The sequence below is a fragment of the Lithobates pipiens genome, unplaced genomic scaffold, assembly GCF_037356315.1.
Source record: "Lithobates pipiens isolate NorthernLeopardFrog02 unplaced genomic scaffold, aLitPip1_a1.2 Scaffold_27, whole genome shotgun sequence".
Taxonomy (NCBI): Eukaryota; Metazoa; Chordata; class Amphibia; order Anura; family Ranidae; genus Lithobates; species Lithobates pipiens.
The window spans coordinates 22,895,270-22,915,076 of record NW_027507788.1 but is presented as its reverse complement, the minus strand read 5'-3'; the positions used below and the strand labels follow the sequence as shown (position 1 = coordinate 22,915,076).

Sequence of the window (19,807 nt, the reverse complement as noted above, 5' to 3'; positions counted from 1 at the left end):
TAGGAGGTGTTCGGTCCTCCTCTTTTCTGCCAACTGCTGAGATGGGGGGTGGGGAAGGGGGAGATAAGCATCTCTGCGGCTACACAGAGAAACGCAGGATCTGGCAGAGGACTTCTGTTAGGGGGACAGAGACAAGGGGGGTGCCGCAGCTGCATTGAGGGATAGCAGCTGGATTTTTAGGGGGCATCAGATCGGCCCAGGGGGCAATTCCGAGACATTGTACTGTCATAGAATGAAGGTGCCCGGGCTGCGGGACAGAGCCTCCCAAGGTGGGACTTTCAAGGGCAATCCGGGACGGTTGGGAGGTATGCAGTGTCCCTTCATGCCCCTCCAACCACCTTCTGTCACCCTTTCCAAGCAAACAACCATTACTGGTCACTGAGGTGCTATCACCTTACAGAAGGGTGTCAGATTGGCAAAGCTTAGCCCCAAAAGACAGAGGAATCTAATTCCCCGTACACACGATTGGACTATCCCAAAAGTCCGGCGGACTTAGAAAGAAGTTTTGACTCAAAATTGTCCGCCGGAATCCACCCATCTGTGTGCTAGTCCGCAGGACTTTTGAAATGAATGGATTTGCCCACACATGGAGAAAAGTCCGTTCATAATGAACGCGGCTCCAGGTAGACAGGACTAGTGAAGGAAGTCAATGTCACCGCCTCCATCGGCGAGATTGACACCATGGTTTATGGTTCATAAATAAACACCTATGAGTGATTAACTAAGTCCAATAAATCAAAAATAGTCCATTATTTATGCATGTGGGTGGCTTTTTCCTTTTGTTATCTTATTGTGTTATCTTGTAAGACTGAGCTGCAGCGATTTTTAGTTGTACTAGTGTAGATTTAGGTTTAACGCTGTATTTCTTTTTCTTTTTGATCTACTGTTACGGGGCGTAAACAAGTCTACAAAACGTTGGTTGAAGTGGTTTACAAGTGGCCAAATTTTGTAGAGCCGATCGTATTCAGGGTCTCCACAAGGAGAACAGAGTTCATTGTTGTAGAAGTGCATGAACCGCAAGATCTGCTTGCATCTTGCCCTGGCACTGGAAGCAGAGAACACGGGCATATGGTGATTTGGGTCAGTGGACCAATATGACCGCAACATACTCATTTTAACTATGCCCATGTCAAGGGATAGGCCCAGAAAGGTCTTAAATTCGGAAACCGTAATTGGTTTCCAATCTCTGGCATGGGAGGACTGGGGATTAGTGCCGATGTATTGACCAGCATATAAATTGCTTTGGTCCACAATAGATCTATAGAGATCTTTGGTGAAAAACAGCAAATAAAAATCAAGTGACGTAAAATCAACTGTTTCCATATGACTGCCAGGTTGGCCAGTGAATGGGGGAAGTACGGGTGCTGCAGAAGTGGTGGGTTCCCAATTAGGATTGGCGAATTCTGCAGGAAGGGCACTATGGGCTCAACAGGCCCGTCTTTGTCTTGGTGGCAGTGGGACACTACATGTGATTGCCGACTCGCCAGCTTGAACTGCACTTATAGGACTCGCCCCGTCACCATGTGTTACTGCAGTGCCAGTTTGACTATGACAAGGGTGTACTAGGCCACTGGTGCTTGCCAGTTCACCAGAATAGTGGCGCTAGTACTTCTCTGCTCCATACTAGAGCCCTGTGGTTCTTGCACCTCAACAGCAGAAGATCGGGTCTGGTACGCCTGACCTTGGCAGGGACCACAACGCTGTCATTAGAGCTATCTGTCATGGAGCCTACATTATCGTATTCTAAGCCTGAATCTTCCAGATGAAGGACTTCCTCTTCACCATCTGTCATGCTCAGAAACATGTAGGCCTCTACCTCGCTTGGTACTAATATTGTTTACGACAAATTCTGACCCTAACATCTGAAATCAAGAGTCATCAGACCAGGCAACATTTTATTTTATTTTATTTTTTAACAATTTTCCACTGTCCAATTTTGGTGAGCCTGTGCAAATTATAGCCTCAATTTCCTGTTAGCTGACAGGAGTGGCATCCGGTATATTGTTCTGCTTGTCTTAATTTTTTTTTTAACCTGCAAAAAAAAAAAAAAAAAGGTAAAAGTTGATTAGGAGCCTGTAAAGCATTACACCCACTAGCAGTGGATCATGGGTGCAATTCAGGGCTCCTGTAGACTGTTAGCCCACGTACACACGGTAGGACATTCAGCCAACCAAATCCGTCGGATTTTGTCCGTCGGATCTTGTCCGAAACTGTTGCATACACACGGTTGGACAAAGTTGTAGAAAAATCCGATCTTTCAGAACGTGATGACGTAATTTCGTTACGATGGGACTACGTTCAGGCTAATAGCCAATAGCTTTGATGTAGGAATTTGATCTGAGCATGCGTGGCACTTTATCCAATCGAAATTCTCTACACATGATCAGAGTATGTCCTATTGGACCAGTTGGTCGGAAAATATTTCCAACATGTTGGAAAATTTGGTCCAACAGATATTCCGACGGAAACAGTCCGATGCATACCACACACAGTCGGAATATCCGACAACACGGTCCGATAGGACACATTCCGACGGGTTCTCCAACCGTGTGTACAAGGGCTTAGTGTAAGGGGTCTGCTTGTATGATAAGGCAGTTACACAATGACAGGAACCATCAATGAACTACCTAGAGTGCTCACCGGCACTGGTAGTTCATTGAAAACTACAAGCAGTCAGCCACAAAAGCTGATGGTAGTTGTAGTTTTCCCACTCACAGAACTCTGTGAATGAATGAGGCGGGCAGAGCCCCGCACAGCCATGTTTATATTGTGACAAAGTTCGAGGAGAAGATCCCTGGCTCGCTGTCTCTAGAGGCGGCGGGTCAGGTAGGGGCTGCACAGTGGGAGCAGGTTACATATTCCCAAAAGGTGAACTTATCCTTTAACCATATTTGACAGGAGATTTCCATAAAGCGTCATCCAAATTTAACCCACCCAGACTAAGATCCAGAATCATGGTTTTTTTTTTCCATTTCAAAGGATTTATTGAGAAAAATTGAAGCATATAACAAATCAAGTAGAAATGTGTACATTATAAATGGTACAAGACTTGTCATTTAAACATATAATCATTACAACATAAACATACCAGGGTCCTCTGTGGGCAGCCATTAGTTTAATATCATGAATAAGACCCATTCAGTTTTGTGGCCTACTATGTCCTGTCGCCCTAGCCCAACTCTTGAAAATAAATTTGTTGTTACACATTTAAGCAGTAAAAAGAAATGAAAGAGCGCAGAATTATGTTTTTCCTTGTGGTCATTGGTTGTTAACCAATGTTTTTCACTACAGGAAAAGCTTGTACTATTCCCACAGGGGGGAAGAGGAAAGGTGGGCTTCTGTAATTCATCAGCCAGTGACTAAAATGCTGATTGGGATCTCAATTCAGCAAATACACTTGTCAGTTCAAAGAAGTTTGAGGCACACTGGGTTTCTGGCAGATAAACAGGTGTTTTTCAGAATGTGAAGCATTTTAAAAGGGTTAAAACTGTAGATAGGGGAAATGTGCATGTATTACAGAGATGTACTGCATGCCATACACAACTTTAAGGATTTTCTAATTATTAGGCTCATATCATCATCCTGGAGCCAAGAGGGCGACCACCGCTTGATATCTACAAGTTTTAAGCCTGTGTATTTTGTATATAATAATAATTTAGGCACCATTGGTTAAACTCTCATTAGTTACACACTGTCCTGGTCTTGGTGCCCCCCTTTTCATGCATGGAGCAGACGGCATTTTTGGTGACCAATAAGGGGCAGATTGGTAAACAGATCAGCAGCGGGTTGCAAATTCCCTGAAGAAGCTCCAAGGGGGCAAAACATGTCGGGAATATATGCCACACTATCACGTTCTATGTGACTACACCATTGTTCGGATCATGGAAAGGACAGTGGTAAAATTTTAAAATGTGTGGATGTACGATGTACTAATAAAATGTGAAATCTTTTATATCTTAAACTATTGCTTATTTTCTGGCATCCATAAAATCCCACTAAAGTGTTTTTTTGCTCTGTGAATATTCCAGGGATGTGGTGCCTGACAACCACGCCACCTAACCACATTAACATGAGAAAGCATCATCCTGGTGAGGATTCAAAAGAAAAAAATAAATAAAAATGAAATAAAAGAAAAAAAAGGAGGAAGAAGGGGGAGGCCCAATCGAGGGCAAACTCTGCTCCAATGGCCAGGAAGGAAGGATGCAATGGGGTGGGCGAGCATGGACACAGGGTGGGCAACAGCCCATCAGAAGACCACTAAAATTACATATTTAAGATGTTGGTTGGACTTACCCTGTAACATAACAGTCTCACTCAAAAATATAAATATTTATTATAAATACATAACGTTATAAATATACATAATACAACAAAAGCATGTGACCCTATAAGGGTACTGCATCTTCCATCCTCCATGGCATTGGAAATCTTCTGCGATGCCAGTCTCGTCCTTTTATTTCCCGGCCCATCTGGCAGAGAGCACATGCCAAGCAGCAGCAAACTGTACAGTAGTCGTTAAAAAGACTACCCTGTATGGACAGAGGTGTAAGATGGTAAGCGTTCCACACATCCACAATGGGGCGAAACATGTCATAGGATTACTACTCTATACTTCCACTCTGCGGGAATCCACCCTGGTTAAGTTTCATTGTCAGAGTTTACTCAGGTGGATGAGGTCTCTGCCCTCCTCATGTAAAAAGGTGTTTGGGCCTGGTGACTGGCTGTTCAGAATCATAACATAGGGAGGTCAGATGCTCCCTATAACCGGAAACCTTGCCTTACTAGAGCAATGGAATGTGGGCTCTGAGAAAGTAAAGATAGCAAATTGGCAAATATAACTTTTTAGGTGGAATGACTAAAAACAACTCGCTAGGTGGTTGGGCCCATCAGCAGACAAGGTTACTTTGCCCTGAATGGGCAAATAGGAAACATCTAAAAAAATATATAAAGTCCCCCACGGGCTCTAAGGCTGAGAACCGAGCGATCAAACACTGCCGATCATTCTGTTCTCAGAGCTCCCCGAGCAGAGAGCTGGTGTCACTGGCTCTCGGTTCTGTCCCTAAAACCCCCCACACACACACACTCATTGGAGCTCTGGGCTGTGAAGGGGGGCGGAAGCAGGCCGAGCTGGGTGCCGGTCCAGACATGTGGGCGGATCATATGGTCGCAATCTTTCCCGAGCCTGGACCAGCGCTGAGACGTCAGCCGACAGTGAGCTTCAGCTCACTGTCTGCTGAAAATGGGTCACCAGAGTACAGAACGATTTGCACTCCTGTGATCTACTGGAGAAGTACAACCAAAATGAACTTTGACTGCACTTCTCCTTTAGGGGCCCATAGAAAAATAGAGGGCTGAAGTCAATGCAATTCAAAAAGGTGCTCACATTAGGTATAAAAATGGCCCAAAAATCAGGCCTGTAGTTGGAAGCAAGAAGAATGCAAAGTTTAAATGGACTCACTGGTATTCTGTAACGCTCTCGCACTCCTGTACGCAAAAGGCACATGGCACCAGGCAGCATTCCAAAACAGCACCCCTCACCGAACAATGAAGACAAGTAGCAGGGAAATATGCAGCTGCAACAACAACCCAATAAACCTGTGAGAAAAAAAAAAAAAAAAAGACAGAATATATTATACATTTTATTGCAACCATTTAAAGTCCAACTCTAGGCAATTTATTTATTTTCAAAGTATTTAAAGCGGTAGTAAACCCGCAATTTTTTTTTTTTTACCACCTGCAAAGCAAAAGGCATAATGAGCTAGTATGCACCGCATGCTAGCTCATTATGAAATACTTACCTTAGAACGAGGCCCCGACATCTGGCCCGATCCACGCCGAGGGAGCTGACATGCTCCCTCGGCGTTTCTTCCGGGTATCGCGGCTCCGGCGCTGTGAGTGGCCGGAGCCGCGATATAGTCACTCCCGCGCATGCAACCACTTTAATCGGAGAGTGATGCGGAGGCTATCTCCACTCTTTGCATTAGCATAGGACTGCCCAAGTTGTCCTGAATGCCGAGAAATACAGGCACATACTTACCCAATAATGCCAGGGCATTGGCCCCAAACTGATTTTGCAGTAGGATGAGGACTCCATACACAGCCAATGGCATTAAAGACCATCTTCATTGTAAAGAACAACAAGAGTCATGAGGCTGAGCCAGCTGCTGGTCCAGGCTTCTGGGTTGATTCCAACCATATGATCAGGATCTTTTCAGAGCCTGGACCAGCTCTGTACTGTCAGCCAACAGTGAACTCTAGCCCGCTGTTGGCTAAAAATGGGTCACAGGAGTGCAGAAAGAACTGCACTCCTGTGATCCATCTTTGGCAATACTTTAAACCAAGATGAAAAAAGGTTATATTATGTTAGAGCAGGGGTGTCAAATTAAATTTCATCATGGGCCGCATCAGCATTGTGGTTGGCCTCAAAGGGCCAGTTGTATCTGCAAGATTTGATGTCCACCCCACCCCTTCTTACATCAGATGTCAAGAGTCCCCACCCTCCCTTACATCACAGTGCACCCCCTTAACATGTGCTGCTGCGGAGAAGCTGGGAGCAGAGCTGGAATGCAGAAATTGAAGGGTTGAGATGAGGGCTGGCATTTGTCAGAGTCTGCTGAATGTTGAGACCAGGGGAGGTGGAGACGAGGAGGCGTAAGATCTGAAGGAGAAGTTCAGTCCTCCTTTCTTCTGCTGACTGCTGAGGCAAGGTGGGGGTAGAGATGAGGGGGGTGCTGCAGCTGCAAAAGAGATGTGAGGGCCACATGAAATGGCCTGGTGGGCTGCATTTGGCCCACGGCCCTTGTGTTCAACGTGTATTAGAGCTTACCAGTCCGTAGATGCGGTGGCTTAATGGTTTTATTTTTTTTCTGGCCCCTTCCCTTTAATTTCAGCTTGTGTTCTTACCAGTGACTCACTTGCCATCTCTTAGGGTGACAACACTTCCTAAATGTACTACATCTATTGATAAGTGGCTTGACACCCCAGGACAGAGATGTTCTGCACTTGTAGTCCATAGAGGACTGGGAACAAGGTAAATGCATAGGCAGAGAGCACAGGAAGTCATCAGCTCAGAAGATTTCTGGCAGGAACAACTTTGTTTTGCATTTATCAAAACACTTTCATTGGTATATTTAACAGACTAAGAAACACAAATTTCATTACTAGGGTTTATTTATACAAGTTAGGCACTGCACATCTGAGAGTATAATTGGCTTTCCTTATAAGATGAAAGGCGCATCCAGGGTCTGTGAGGTCTCCCTGTGAAGGTCAGGCATAGGACATGCTCAGGGCTGGATTATCTACAACACAACCGAGACAAGAGCCTAGGGGTCCCAGCTACAACCTTCAAGCTCCAGTGGGATAATAACTGCTTAAGCCTGTGCACTTCCTTTCAGTTCCCAATGTATTTGTAGGTAGTTTAATGTCTGGTGGGCCCATTTCAGTACAGGCCATCGAAACAGGACTATTGTACAACATAATTGGACCACTGTTTCTATTGCAATTTACAGGCTTTTCTTTAGCCATGACAATTTACACAGCACTCTACATTCACATTAGTCCCTGTACTCAGAAGCCTAAACTCCAAGGTCCCCATCTCCCCATGTATACATATACACATTCACATGCCAAGACCACCATTGACAGGGAACCAATTAACTTAGTGGCATGGCTTTAGAGTGTGGAAGAAAACAGGGAGTACCTGGAGGGAACCCAAGAACAAGGAGAACACGCAAACTCCAGACAGATAGAATTCAAAACCAAAGGACCTCAGGGACTAGATAGCCGTTTTACCTACCAAAAGGTATTATTTGCCTAACATATGTATTTCTTCAGTATATTTAGTGGTTTGCCTGGAGTTCAGCTTAAAAGTCACTACAAAAAAAAAAAAAAAAAAAAAATCCAATTGTGTGGTCTGTACTTACATATTGGGATGTCGTCACAGCACTGTAAGAGGCCAGTACCCCATGAAATGGGTCCAAATGCCATAGGCCCTCCTCGAGGTCCCATGTAGTTTTGCATTGGTGCGCCGCCCTGCATGTTCAACACAACAGAAGTCTGTGGTTGGGGCTGCATGGTCACAGCTAGAAGAAAACATTTATACACATTACCAAAAAAAAAAAAAAGAAAGAAAGAAAGAAAGAAAGAAAGAAAGAAAGAAAGAAAGAAAGAAAGAAAGAAAGAAAGAAAGAAAGAAAGAAAGAAAAAAAAAAAAAAAAAAATTGCACACATGGTCTCCTAATGTTCTATACAGATACATTGTCTCAAAGTGGCTGCAAGTCCTCACAAGTCAGCCATGTCCTTGGTGCACTGGGCAGAATTGCTTATTGCTCTGTGATGGTCTTAAAGAAACTCTTGATTATAGATTATATTTTTTCAAATAAAAATATGTACTGTTATCCTAACTGCTTAGACTCGCCACCCCCAAATTTCAGATTCGTAATTAGTTGTCAGGAGACGTTCAGGAAATTAGGGATCAAATGCACAGAACAGCCAATGGCAAAATGACCTCACCTGCCGTAAGCAAAGATTAGTAGAGTATCTGCAGCAGGGGTGGTGGGTTACTTTTAAAACAGAGGATAACTATTTTAAATAACTATTTTAAATAAAATCAGGCCCCTCCTCCCTTTTAAACTCACATTTTACTGTGTATATAAAAACGTAGATCTATCCTCATGTGCAAAGCACAGCATATACTAAGGGGGAAGAAGGGGGTTACTAAAATCTGGTGCAGCTCTGCATAATGACCACTCAGCTTCAAACTTCAGCTTTTTCAATTAAGCCTTGATAAAACCCTGAAGCCGATTGGTTACTATGCACAGCTGCACGAAATTTTGTGTGCTCCAGTTTTAGTATATCTCCATTGCTTGCCTTCAGTCTGTCTCTCTAACTGGGAGGAACAGGAGGTGGCACCCTTCTGACTCAGTTGTGTGCGTTTGAGATATTCAGTTCTGTAAACTTTTTTTTAAATTATATATATATATATATATATATATATATATATATATATATATATATATATATATATATATATTTTTTTTTTTAAAACAAAAATTTGCTATCTGCCCGAAAAACTCCTCTAAAATTGTATTAGCTGAGATGGCCTTAAAGTGGTTAATACATCCTCTGCATTAAAGTAGAACTATAGGCATAATCCCTTATCCGATTTTTTTTTTTTTCTTCTCACCATCTGTGTCCCATTGAGGAAATTTCCTTTTACTTTCTGCCCCATAGTCAAACAGGAAGTGAGAGAAAATATCTTGGGGACACACCCCCCCCCCCCCAGGTGACCAAAAGTAGTGTCCCCATTGGAAGGTTTCCCCTCTATTACTTTTCTGGGGACAACCCAATATTTGGGATTTTCTTTCACTTTCAATAATAATGGTAAACAGGACAATAGAGAGGTAGAAGTTCCCCAAGGAGAACACAGACCGCAATTAAAACCGACAGGTAATCAAATCCCTCTCCACTCTAAATAAATATAGACACACACACATTTTAATAATTATACATTTAAAGAAAAGCCACAAAAAAAAAAAAAAAAAAAAAAAAAAAAGTTTACTTGTAAGGCCAGATTCACACTGGTGCAACATAAAAAAAAAAAAATTCACACAACTGTCGATCTGACTGCAAAGTCGGCTAGATATCGATCAGCGACTTTAATGAATGGAATCTGAATTTGATCTGACTTTAAGGGAAAAAAATAATAAAATAAATGGCGTGGGGTACCCCCCCAAATCAATACCAGACCCTTATCCAAGCATGCAGCCTGGCAGGTCAGGAAAGGGGTGGGGGTTAAAACAGACCGCATAGGGATCATGCGGCTTGTGCTCTCAAAGTCTGAGCGATTGTCCCCTCCAGTGTGAACTGGGCCACTTCAAGTGGGCTAATACTACTTTAAGACCAGGGGAGGCAGAGGCAGCACAAGTAGTACTATCTTTGTGTTGTGATCATGCAATAAGTCACCCGTTTGGACGCCATTTGTGTCGTTCCATGGTGTGCTGGCAAATATCTTCACCATCACACAGAGGCAGCACAAGGACCCAATTAGCTGTGCTGTAAGAGCACACCAACAGCAGGAGAGAGCAGAGTGACAGAAGAGGTCATTAGTGTGCCGCTTCTCCCTCACTGCCCAGTCACAGGGTAAGGGTGGGACTAGACCTGCAAATGCCACTGAAGTGCAGCAGAGAAATGGCAGGTCTTCTCTGCCAAGGGAGCTTTTGCAATGCAGTCCATATGTAGTATTGTAGACTACAAAATCCTGTTAATCATCAGCAATACAAACATACTGCAGCTACCCAACACACTACCAGTGGTACATACCAGGATGTGCAAAGAGATGAGTTGCAGTCTGTGTTGGTACGGTCGCAGACACTGGAACTTGCATGGGAACAGTAGCTGGCATCATCTGTATGGGCGTAGAATACGGGGCTTGCATCACTGGCAGTGGTAGGTTTTTCTCACTAGCCACTGGACCTTGCATGGGAGCTGTAGGTGGCACCATACGTGCTGGCGTAGAGGGTGGTACTTGTATCGACGGCAGTGCCATGTTTACCTGGTTGGCATTTCCAGCCTGGCAGAGATAATATTAGAGGTAGACTGCGATTACTATACGATACAGGAATTATATTAGTGCCAACTTTTTTTTAATTTTATTTTTATTTTTTTTAAACACTGTACATGCAACACTACCCTTGTAGGTGGGATGTAGATGACTGGGTTCCTCACTCCTGCACAGCCAGGCAACAAGTATTTTCCACTTTCATCCAGACATAAAGACAGTCTGACCTTTTTTTTTTTTTTTTTTATGGGTTATTAATTAATAAATGCCCAACTTGATAGCTCAATATAATAAAATGCTTGCTTTTGTGTTGAATACTGCTTTAATAGAGACCCACAGCAGAAAGGAAAAAACACATACATTTTATTAATATAAATCAAGCCCAGTGCCATTTTTCTTAAATGATATTGAGAAAACCTCGCTGCTTGACAGGGCTTGCTTACACTTTCATATTCCATTTTGAGAGACATAAAACTGGCCATCTTTAACCTGTTCAGCCCCAGAAGGATTTACCCCCTTAATGACCAGGCCATTTTTTGCAATACAGCACTGTGACGCTTTAAATGGCAATTGGGCGGTCATGTGATGTTGTACCCAAACAAAATTGATGTCCCTTTTTCTCCCCAAAAATAGAACTTTCTTATAGTGATATTTGATCACCTCTGCAGTTTTCATTTTTTGCGCTATAAACAAAAAAATTGCAACAATTAAAAAAAAACAAACAACAAACAAACACCACACCACACCACACCAAAAAATGTATTCATCATTTTAGGCCTATATGTGTTCTTCTACATATTGTTGGCAACAAAAAAAAAAAAAAAAATTGCAATAAGAGTTTATTGGTTTACACAAGTTGTAGCGTCAAAAAAAAAAAAAAATAATAAAAAAAAAAAAAAAAAAAAAAAAAAGCCAAAACATGATGGCATTTTTCTTTTTTTTTTAAAAGTATTTTTCTAGTAATGGCGGTGATCAGCGATTTTTAGTGGAACATTGCATTTGTGTGGGTGATTATAAACACTTTTTTTTTCCTTAAAGAATACTTTTCGTTAGTTTTTATATGTATACAAATGTATATACAGGCGGTCTCCTACTTACAAACGACTGCTACTTACAAACAGAGAGACAACAGGAAGTGACAGGAAATCTACCCCTAGGAAGGGAAATTTACTCCTGTAATGCGGCGTACACACGACTGGTTTTCCCGTCAGAATAAACTCCGAAAGTTCAGCTGAAACTGTCATGCATACTCACGATTAGGGATGAGCTTAGTGTTCGAGTCAAACACTGGTTGTTCACCCGTTCAGCGAAGCCAGAACTCTGTGGGCCGTTTGCACCAAATTCGTGTGGCGCTCAGGGCCCACAATGCACTGCACCATCACAGTGCATTGCTGGCTCACGATTGGCCAAGCATTCACTGTGACCCCGCATGCTTCGCCAATCACAGTGCCGGCAGCGAGGAGAGCCATAATTGGCCACAGGAAAGATGCCTGTGGCCAATTAATAACTTGTGTGGTGCGTGTACTAAACCCCCTTATATAAGGCCGCCAGTGCGGCAGCCTTGTGTAGTGTGTTCCGGCGTACAGGGAAAGAACTAGATAGGCAGGGACAGTGTGTTCTTTTCTCAGGCATCTGCAAGAGTTAGTGGGTGTTGTGTGCCTCCAGCACAGTAGACACCTGTATCTACCGTTTATTGCTGGTGTTCTGCAATACAGGCATCTGCAGGAGTTAGTGGGTGTTGTGTGCCTCCAGCACAATATGCACTACCCAATTGCTGGTTTTCCCCATCTCCTTGCAAGCCATTACTATGTCTGGAAAGCCAACAAGGAGAGGCAGACAGTCACGAGCCAATAAAAAGAGGGCAAGCAGGCTCTGTGTCTAGAGACAACAGTGCTGGTTGTGGACGCGGTGCATCGTCATCAGCACGTGGCCATGGGATACGCTTGTCCTTATTTTCAGCAGCTGGACGTGTTGAGCCGCATCATCATGCCGAAGACTTGATAGAGTGGATGACCAAGCCCTCCTCATCCTCTCTCACCCAGGCTCAGGGTACTAGCAGAGCAGCTGCCAATGCGTTCTCTTCCCTCGTCTCAATGTCATCTCATCAGTCACTCCTTCCCTAGACCCACCATGCCCTCCTGAGGAGTCCCCCGAACTGTTTGAGCACAGTGTTGGGTACATACTCCAGGAGGATGCCCAGCGTTTTGAAAGCTCCATTGATGATACCCAGCTAGAGGAAGGCAGCAACGTGAGTGCAGAGAGAGGGGATGCTCAAGAAGGACAGCAATCTGGCAGTCATGTTCCACCAGCTGCAGCATACTGCCAGGTTTGCTCCAGTGATTTAGAGGGGAGGGGATGACGAGGTCACTGACTCCACATGGGTGCCTGATAGGAGGGAGGAGAAGGCAAAGGCACATCTCCAACGAGGCAGGATACCCTCCAGGGGCCAGCTTAGGGGCAGCACACTGAATCACACCACAGAGCTCCGCCTGTGCAGGGCGCTGCCTCTGCACGTTATTCCAAAAAAATTTTGTGGGCCTTTTTTGAGACCAGTGCATCAGATTGCACCACTGCTATTTGCAACATATGTCTCAAGCATATCTCGCGTGGTCAAAACATCAGCCGCTTGGGTACCACATGCTTGACCAGACATAGGTTGACCTGCCATGCAGCTCGTTGGCAAGCGTACCTCAAAGGCCCACACCAAAGAACAAAGCGGACATCTCCTTGCTCCTCATCAGCTGGGATCTCCAACCCCACTAGACTTTCAGTCCTCTCTGAAACCTGCACTGAGATAAATGAAGGTGTAGAATTAGGTGTGTCACAGCCAAGTACTTGCAGGCATTCTGCTAGCAGTACACCCACGTCCGATTGTAGCAGGCAAATTTCCTTGCCCCAGCTGCTAGACCATCGAAAGAAGTAAGTTCACTCCCAGCCATCCACATGCCCAGCAGTTGAATGCTAGCTTGGCTAAACTGCTAGCACTTCAACTGCTGCCTTTTCAGTTGGTAGACTCAGTCTCCTTCCGTGAGTTTGTGCAATGTGTGGTTCCTCAGCATCAGGTCCCCAAATGCTACTTTTTCTCACGGAAGGCGATTCCGGGTCTCTACCGGCATGTGGAAGGCAATGTCCTTGCCTCGCTGCTCAGGGTGGTCAGCGGTAAGGTGCAGATTACCACTGACTCATGGTCCAGCAGGCATGGACAGGGACATTAACCATCTTTCGCGGCCCATTAGGTCACTCTTCTGGCAGCTGGGAAGGATGCAGGACAAGGTGCAGTAATGTTGGAGGTTGTTCCACCACCACGCCTCCAAAATGCTACTACTGGTTGTGACACACCTCTCTCCTCCACCCCCTCCTCTTCTTCCTCCATGGCCTCTTCCAGTGCCCTGTCCTCGGAACCAGCAGTGCTCCGTAGGAGTTCAAGTGGCTATGCAAGTACGCAGGCAAAAAGATGCCATGCTTGCGCTAGTTTGTTTGGGGGACAGGAGCCACACTGGGGCGGATGTTTTGTCAGCTCTGCAGGGGCAGGTCGAGAGGTGGTTGACGCCACGCCAGCTTAAGCCAGGAATGGTGGTTTGCGACAATGGCACCAACCTCCTCTCCACCCTCAGACAGGGACAACTGACCCATGTGCCCTGTGTGGCTCACGTCCTTAACCTGGTGGTGCAGCGGTTCTTGGGCAGGTACCCGGGCTTACAGGATGTCCTGAGGCAGGCCAGGAAAGTGTGTGAATTTCCACCGATCATTTAATGCCAGTGCTCAGCTGGCTGAGCTCCAAAAAGAGTTGAACCTGCCCAAGAACTGCCTTATATGTGACATGGCCACCAGGTGGATCTCAACGTTGGCCATGCTGCAGCGGCTGCACATGCAGCAGAGGGCCATCAATGAGTACCTGTGCGACTACGGCACCAGGACAGGGTCAGGGGAGCTCGGATTTTTTTCACCACGCCAGTGGGGCATGATCAGGGATGCATGCACTGTCCTGTCACCATTTGACGAGGCCACGAGGATGGTGAGCAGCGACAGTGCATGCATCAGTGACACTGTACCTCTTGTCCACCTGTTGGAGCATATGCTGTGTGGAATAATGGACAGGGCACTTGAGGCAGAACAGAGGCAGGAAGAGGAGGACTTCCTTGCCTCTCAAGGCCCCCTTTATCCAGACAGTGTTCCTGCTGTCCCACCCATCGAAGAGGACGAGGCACTCAGCATCAGCAGTCTTTTAGGGATGATTTACAGTCCCAAGAAACACGTGGACTTGTACGTGGCTGGGAGGAGGTGGCTGCAGATCATGTTGTCCTTAGTGAACCAGAGGACTCCGGACTGAATGCCTCAGCTAACCTACGCTGCATGGCCTCCTTGATCCTGCAAAGCCTGCGGAAGGATCCTCATATTCTTCGGATCAAGGAGAGGGACCATTACTGGCTGGCCACTCGCCTTGATCCACGGTACAAGGGTAAGGTTGCCAACCTTATCTTGACGTCGCAGAGGGAGCAGAGGATGAGACATCTCCGGGAGGCCTTGCAGAAAGGTCTGTGCAACGCGTTCCCAGAGACTGGGAGGTTACAAACTCCTGGTCCTGGACAATGTGTTGCTGAGGCTTCGGTCAGTCACAGAAGGCGCGGTGGAGAAGGTGGCCGTCTGACCGTTGCGTTTAGACAATTTTTTAGTCCGCAGCCCCAAGGTATGATCGGTTCCAGCAACCATCGCCAGCGTCTGATTTACATGGTGCAGGAATACTTAGGGGCAAGGTCAGACTTGGACACCTTTCCTACCGAAAATCCTCTGGCTCACTCAGTCTTGAGGATGGATCACTGGCCAGAGCTTGCACAGTCTGCAATTGAGCTACTGGCCTGTCCTGCATCCAGCGTTCTTTTGGAATGCACCTTCAGTGCTGCTGGTGGCTTTGTAACCCATCACAGGGTGCGCCTGTCCACCGACTCGGTTGATTGAGTGACCTTCATAAAGATGAATCAGTCTTGGATCATCCACAGCTACCAAGCACCTGAAGCTGATGTAACCGAATATTTTTTTTTGAAATGTCACATCCCTTCAAGACCGCCTAATTTGGGTACGGGGTTCCCCTTAATATCCATACAAGACCCAAAGGGGCTGGTAATGGGCAGGGGAGGGGGGGGCTACCCATGCCATTTTTCTCAATGATTTTCATTCATATTGCCGGAACCAGATATTACATTAAAACCGCAAGCAGTTTTAAATTACTTTTTTTCTGTTAAAATGTCATTTTGTGCAGGGACTGTTCTAAACACCGGAAACACGTGCCACTTCACAGGCATACTATAGACACCCCCCCGGCATAATATTTAAAGGAATATTTCACTTTTTTTTTCACTTTAATCGTCATTAAAATCAGAGCTCCCGAAAAGACGTCCGTTTAAAAAAAAAATAAAAAATTGGCATTGCTCCATGTCCCCAAACCTTTTTTAGGACAATATCTTGCATATTAGCCATTAAAATTAGCACTTTTGCATTCGAACCTTCGAGTCCCATAGACTTCAATGGGGTTCTAAAGTTTGCACAAATTTTCGGTCCGCTCGAAAGTTCTGGTGTGTACCGAACCAGGGGCGGGGGGGGGGGGGGGGGGCAGGGGGTGTTCGGCTCATCCCTACTCACGATCACACCAAAGTCCGATCGTTAATAAAGTGGTGATGTATAACACGTAGGACGGGACTAGAAAAAGGAAGTTCAATAGCCAGTAGCCTCAATCTCGTACTTGCTTCAGAGCATGCGTCATTTTTGGGCCGTCAGAACAGCGGACAGACTAGCGGTTTTCCCGATAGGAATTGGTTCCGTCGGAAATATTTAAAACATGTTCTATTTCTAGGTCCATCAGAATTTGTTAAAAAAATAAAAATAAAAAAGGTCTGATGAGCAGGCATGTACTGGCCATCGGGACTACCGGGAGTTTCCCGGTGGGCCGATGGTTTAGTGGGACACGCTGATCTAAGGGGTTCGCTGGGGACGTGGGACACCCTGATCTAAGGGGGCCGCTGGGGACGTGGGACACCCTGATCTAAGGGGGCCGCTGGGGACGTGGGACACCCTGATCTAAGGGGGCCGCTGGGGACGGGACACTCAAAATGTAAGTGGGCCAGTCTGGATGAAGTCCAGGGCCAAACTTCTGTCCCAGTCCAGCCCTGCTGATGAGGCATATGATCGAAATATACCGGACATTCTGCTCGTGTACGCGGCATAAGAGTTATTATGGGAAAAATGTGTCTCCACTGAAGCTTTATTACCAATCCTTGTTTCCACAACAACCCAAAATGTTCAAAATCCAGTTGTCATTGGGACAGAAAGTGAGGTGAAATCTTCTGAACAGAGGCACAGACAGCAAAACAAATGTTACAAATGATAACCCTTCCCTAGGTACCTGCTCCAGCTTACGAACACATTCAACTTAAAGCGTAGGGCCACCCTAAAATAAAAGATTCCATTAATATTCTTAAAAAAAAAAATAAAAAAAAAAAAAAGGGGGAGGGAGTGGGGAGGGAGAGGAGAATGTCCCCTCCTGTGGCCTGTAAGAACGATCAATCGGCTGAACTGTCGCTATGATTGTTCTTACGGTGCAGGGAATCACCAGATGAAAAAGATATCTGAATGGTGCCTGTAGCTGCAGGCATCAGTCAAATATCTCCACTCCATATGACGTTCTAGGGCTGGAAGTGGTTAAAAACGCAAATCACACTACATTCTTTCTGCAGCTTCACCATTGAAGTCTATTGAACCAAAAAAAACAAAAAAAAAAAACAAACATAATAAAAAACAAAACACACAATTTTGCATTTAAAAGTCCCTGACCCTTTCCAAAATTGCAGAGGCACAAAAATACATGTATGTGAACGTATTCCATAGGAGAAAAAAAAAAAAAAAAAAAAAAAAAAAAAAAAGTATTGGTGTGAATGAAGCCTTAAGGCTGGAATGCACTCCATGGGCAGTCCAGTACGTTTTCTTTCTGCATCAGAAATGTATGGACAGTAGATTATATGGGTTCCAATGTCCTAGTTCACACCACGCTCAGTTCTAGTGCAGAATAGAAAAGAGAGAAAAAAAAAAAAAAAAGGGGGAGGAGTAGAACATGTTGCATGTTTTCTGCACTAGAACTATATTGAAACGCAGCACATTACGTGACTGTATGGGTTATGCCTTTTACACCCGTTAGGACTAATGTGTCAAGTACTAGAAGGCTACTTTTGTCCTTGATATTTAGCGGTTCATGAATCCAGAATGTTTTTCTTGTGAATGTTTGAATACTTGTACTAGCCACAGGCAATTTTGTTTTTATATACCACATGATTTATTTTTTATAATGAGTCTTTAAAACTCAAAAATAAACAAATAAAAAATAAAATAACCCACCAACACACAAAAAAACTTTGGGAAAAAAATAGATTTAACACGTCAAAAACCATGCACGCAGAAATGCATCCGGAACGCAATCCGGATTGCGTTTTTGTGGTGTGAACTGACCTGTATACACAGAACTGTGGCAAAAATCACACTTCCCATGCATCAAGGTCTGGAGACACAACAACCAAAAAATAAAGGGGGGGAGGGGCGGGGGGCACAAGGGGGAAAATGCAGTGTATATTATATATATATATATATATATATATATATATATATATATATATATATATATATATATATATAAATATATATATACACACACACACACACACACACTCAATTATATATATATATATATATATATATATATATATATATATATATACACACACACACACACACACACACACATAGATATACATACACATACATATACACACAAAACAACAACATCGCACTGTGCTGCACTGCATTGATGTGCACAGGCACTATAGAGAATGGGATTTTGATTGCCATGCATGCTAACACAACAGCAAACGCAGGAGAAAATGCACTAGTGTGGACAGGGTCTTAGATTTTGAATCTCAGCTAAGTGAATACCAAAGTATTGCAGATTAAAAGGTGAAATTTTAAACAAAACGTACAGTCCTCCAAATGAACGGTATAAAAGGGTCCATGGCTCCATGCACATTGGGTGCAGAAGAGGCAGCAGAAAAAATTAATTGGTCATATCACATAACAGTTTATGAGAGCTCATGGGAGTCCCTTTTTTTCTAAGAGTTCCCCACTTTAAAAAAAAAAAAAAAAAAAAAATTCCACCCCACATTTATGAACACCAAGCATTTTTTTCCACCCCCTTCCTGAAAACTCCTCTTGGGTTGTTTTGTTGAGCCGGAAAACTCTCCTCTACAAAAATGCCTCTAATGTGCATGGATACATAGGCTATCATAGAGATGCTGACTCCAACACCATTTTTAATGCCCGGTGTGCATGGACCCTAACAATCCCCCCCCAAAAAAAAAAAAAGAAATCTGCATAAACTATGGAATACTCACAAACATGCTCTGCCACTAATTCACCTTCAGCTATTACACCACTCCAGCCTGCCCCATCTTTTCCTCCTTCACTAATTAGAGATAATTAACTTCAGCTACCAGCATAGCCTGGGAAAAAGGGGGCTGATATAGAATACATGGAGCAAAGTGACATGGGGGGGGGGGGTACAGTTGTCCATAGCAGCCACCCCGGGTTCAAAAGAAACAAGGAGGCTTAAGGTCTGAGCTCCTTTTCTTTACATCTATCTGCTTATTTAAGGGGGCCAAAAGTCTTCATTTATGTTTTCCTACTTTAACCCCTTTAGGTTATTTTATTTCCATTTTTTAAAATATTAACCACTTCCATACAGGGCATTTTCACCCCCTTCATGCCCAGGCCAATTTTCAGCTTTCAGCGCTGTCACACTTTGAATGACAATTGCACGATCATGCGACATTGTACCCAAATTAATTTCCATTTTCATTATTGTTTTCCCTCGCAAATAGAGCTTTCTTTTGGTGGTATTTGATCACCTCTGCTTTTTTTATTTTTTGCGCTATGAATAAAAAAAGAGTGACAATAAAAAAAAACAAAAAAAAACAAAACAATATTTATTACTTTTTGCTATAATAAATATCTAATTAAAAAAATAAAATAAAAAAAAAAAAGATAAAATTCCCTCAGTTTAGGCAGATATGTATCCTTCTACATATTTTTGGTAAAAAAAATCACAATAAGCGATTATTGATTGGCTTGCGCAAAAGTTATAGCATCTACAAAATGCGGGATAGATTTGTCATTTTAATTTTTATTTTACTACTAATGGCGGCGAGCTGCGAT

At 44.1% G+C, this 19,807-nt stretch overlaps 1 protein-coding gene across 1 annotated transcript; it reads right to left on the bottom strand.

The window, feature by feature from the left end:
- Nucleotides 1–4,314: 4,314 nt before the first annotated feature.
- LOC143933658 (uncharacterized) lies at nucleotides 4,315–19,069 on the bottom strand. Its single transcript, XM_077456614.1, has 5 exons — nucleotides 18,988–19,069; nucleotides 10,321–10,570; nucleotides 7,923–8,081; nucleotides 5,459–5,595; nucleotides 4,315–4,529 (listed from the first exon to the last, which is right to left on the bottom strand). Exons 1-5 carry the CDS (start codon nucleotides 18,991–18,993, stop codon nucleotides 4,386–4,388), a joined length of 696 nt encoding a protein of 231 aa, XP_077312740.1. The 5' UTR covers nucleotides 18,994–19,069; the 3' UTR covers nucleotides 4,315–4,385.
- Between the last annotated feature and the right edge of the window lie 738 nt (nucleotides 19,070–19,807).